This window comes from Vicia villosa, linkage group LG6 (assembly GCF_029867415.1).
Source record: "Vicia villosa cultivar HV-30 ecotype Madison, WI linkage group LG6, Vvil1.0, whole genome shotgun sequence".
Classification (NCBI taxonomy): Eukaryota; Viridiplantae; Streptophyta; class Magnoliopsida; order Fabales; family Fabaceae; genus Vicia; species Vicia villosa.
This window is the reverse complement of record NC_081185.1, coordinates 140,546,028-140,547,900: the sequence shown is the minus strand read 5'-3', so window position 1 is coordinate 140,547,900 and position 1,873 is coordinate 140,546,028. Positions and strand designations below refer to the sequence as shown.

At 28.9% G+C, this 1,873-nt stretch overlaps 1 protein-coding gene across 1 annotated transcript; it reads right to left on the bottom strand.

Annotated features, from left to right (window-relative positions):
* Positions 1-234: 234 nt before the first annotated feature.
* Positions 235-1,041, bottom strand: LOC131612567 (auxin-responsive protein SAUR71-like). The gene has a single exon (XM_058884336.1). It carries the CDS (start codon positions 946-948, stop codon positions 568-570), a length of 381 nt encoding a protein of 126 aa, XP_058740319.1. The 5' UTR covers positions 949-1,041; the 3' UTR covers positions 235-567.
* Between the last annotated feature and the right edge of the window lie 832 nt (positions 1,042-1,873).

Here is a 1,873-nt window from a genome sequence, read left to right as displayed (position 1 = left end):
TATATATATATATATATATATATATATATATATATATATATATATATATATATATATATTATAGATTGTTTTCATTAACTAAAATAATTTATGTTTTCATTAACTAAAATAATTTATAAATTAAATTAAAAAAACTTATAAAATATATCATAAATTATTTTGATTAAGTCTTCTGAACAATGGAATAAAATTTATGACAATCGGTAAACTCAAATAAATCCATCCATACTATATATGTAGTATATAACTCAATGAAATGAATAATGATTACATACATATCTTAACATTCTAATTCTAATTCATCCATTCATCTCAAATAGGTGATGACATAAGACCAAACCAATTACACTGCACTCCTTAATTTCACAAAGAATTCTATTATAACTGTCAAAGAATGTTAAAGTAATCACTAACAACACATTAATTATCCATATGTTTGAGACATGAAATATACAAATCAGCATCAGGTAAAACTATTCTGTTTCAAATATCTTACCTATGCAAAAATCATACTGATGTATATAAAGAAAAAAAAGTATAGAACAAATAGTATTGCACTACCATGTGTTACAAAGTGGCATTGTGCCTATTCTCTATAATCTTTTCAAGCTCTTGAGGCCTACAAGGAACAGCAATAGCACCCTCTTGTTCATAACCAAACTCTTCCTTAGCTTCCTCCAACAGTTTCATGAATCGAGCATCTCTTAAATATTCCAACCTAAGAACAAATCTCTTTCTTTCTTCACCATGCATTGCTACAACAACAAAATAACCTTCAGGCACTCTTGTTGCTCTTTCTTCACTCTCACTATCATCATCATCACCAATGCTTCTAACTCTCACATAATCACATCTTCTTGCATACGCTTTACTTCTTTCCAAAAAAAGAACACCCTTTAGCACCTTTGATATCAAACTCTTTAGCTTCAACTTCTTTGTAACTTCCATGACTATAACTTGATCTTCTCCTGAGACAATGACAATACTGATTCTTTTTTTGGAATTTTTTCAGTTAGGAGAGTTGAATAAACAAGTGTTGAATGTAGAGTTAGATAGAGTGAGTGGATTTTATAAAAGTATTGGTCAAAGGAAAAACACACGAAGTTTCTTAGACTATTTTGGTACTGTAGATGTCTTATTCATACCGTGTTTTTGCTGCGACAAATCATTTAATGCAATTTAGACGCGTCGGTTTCTTTCCTAACCTTAAACGCGGGACTTTGTTCGTAGCTAGCTAACGTACTAATAGTACGTTCTTATTTTATACCTAATTCGCTGTCTGCATCACTGTCATATATATATATATATATATATATATATATATATATATATATATATATATATATATATATATATATATATATATATATATATATATATATATATATATATATATATATATAGAATTGGTCTCACTAGTTTGATAAATGAAATTATTATTATTTCCTTACATGAAGTAGATTTAAACATTGATTGAAGCCAGTTTGGCATTCATCATTCATAATTGCGTATATATCCCTAACATTTTCAGAGTCAGAGCTAATTTGCATGCACATTTGGCATTCATATTTTATAGGGTTAACAGGCATTTACACCCCTGTAATGTTAGCGAATTTTGTTTTCCCCCCTCCGTTGTCAAAGGTAGGTTTTGGCCACGATTTTTTTGAAAAAACCGTTGCCAAAACCTGTCTTTGGCAATGGAGGGGGGAAAAGCAAAATTCGCTAACATTACAGGGGTGTAAATGCCTATTAACCCTATTTTATATAATAGCAATGTTATCATTCAATTATTATGGCTAAAGAGAGGAAACCATACTTTAAAATTTGCTGATATATGAACATGTTGAAAAATGAAAATTTTTTTGCCGACAAT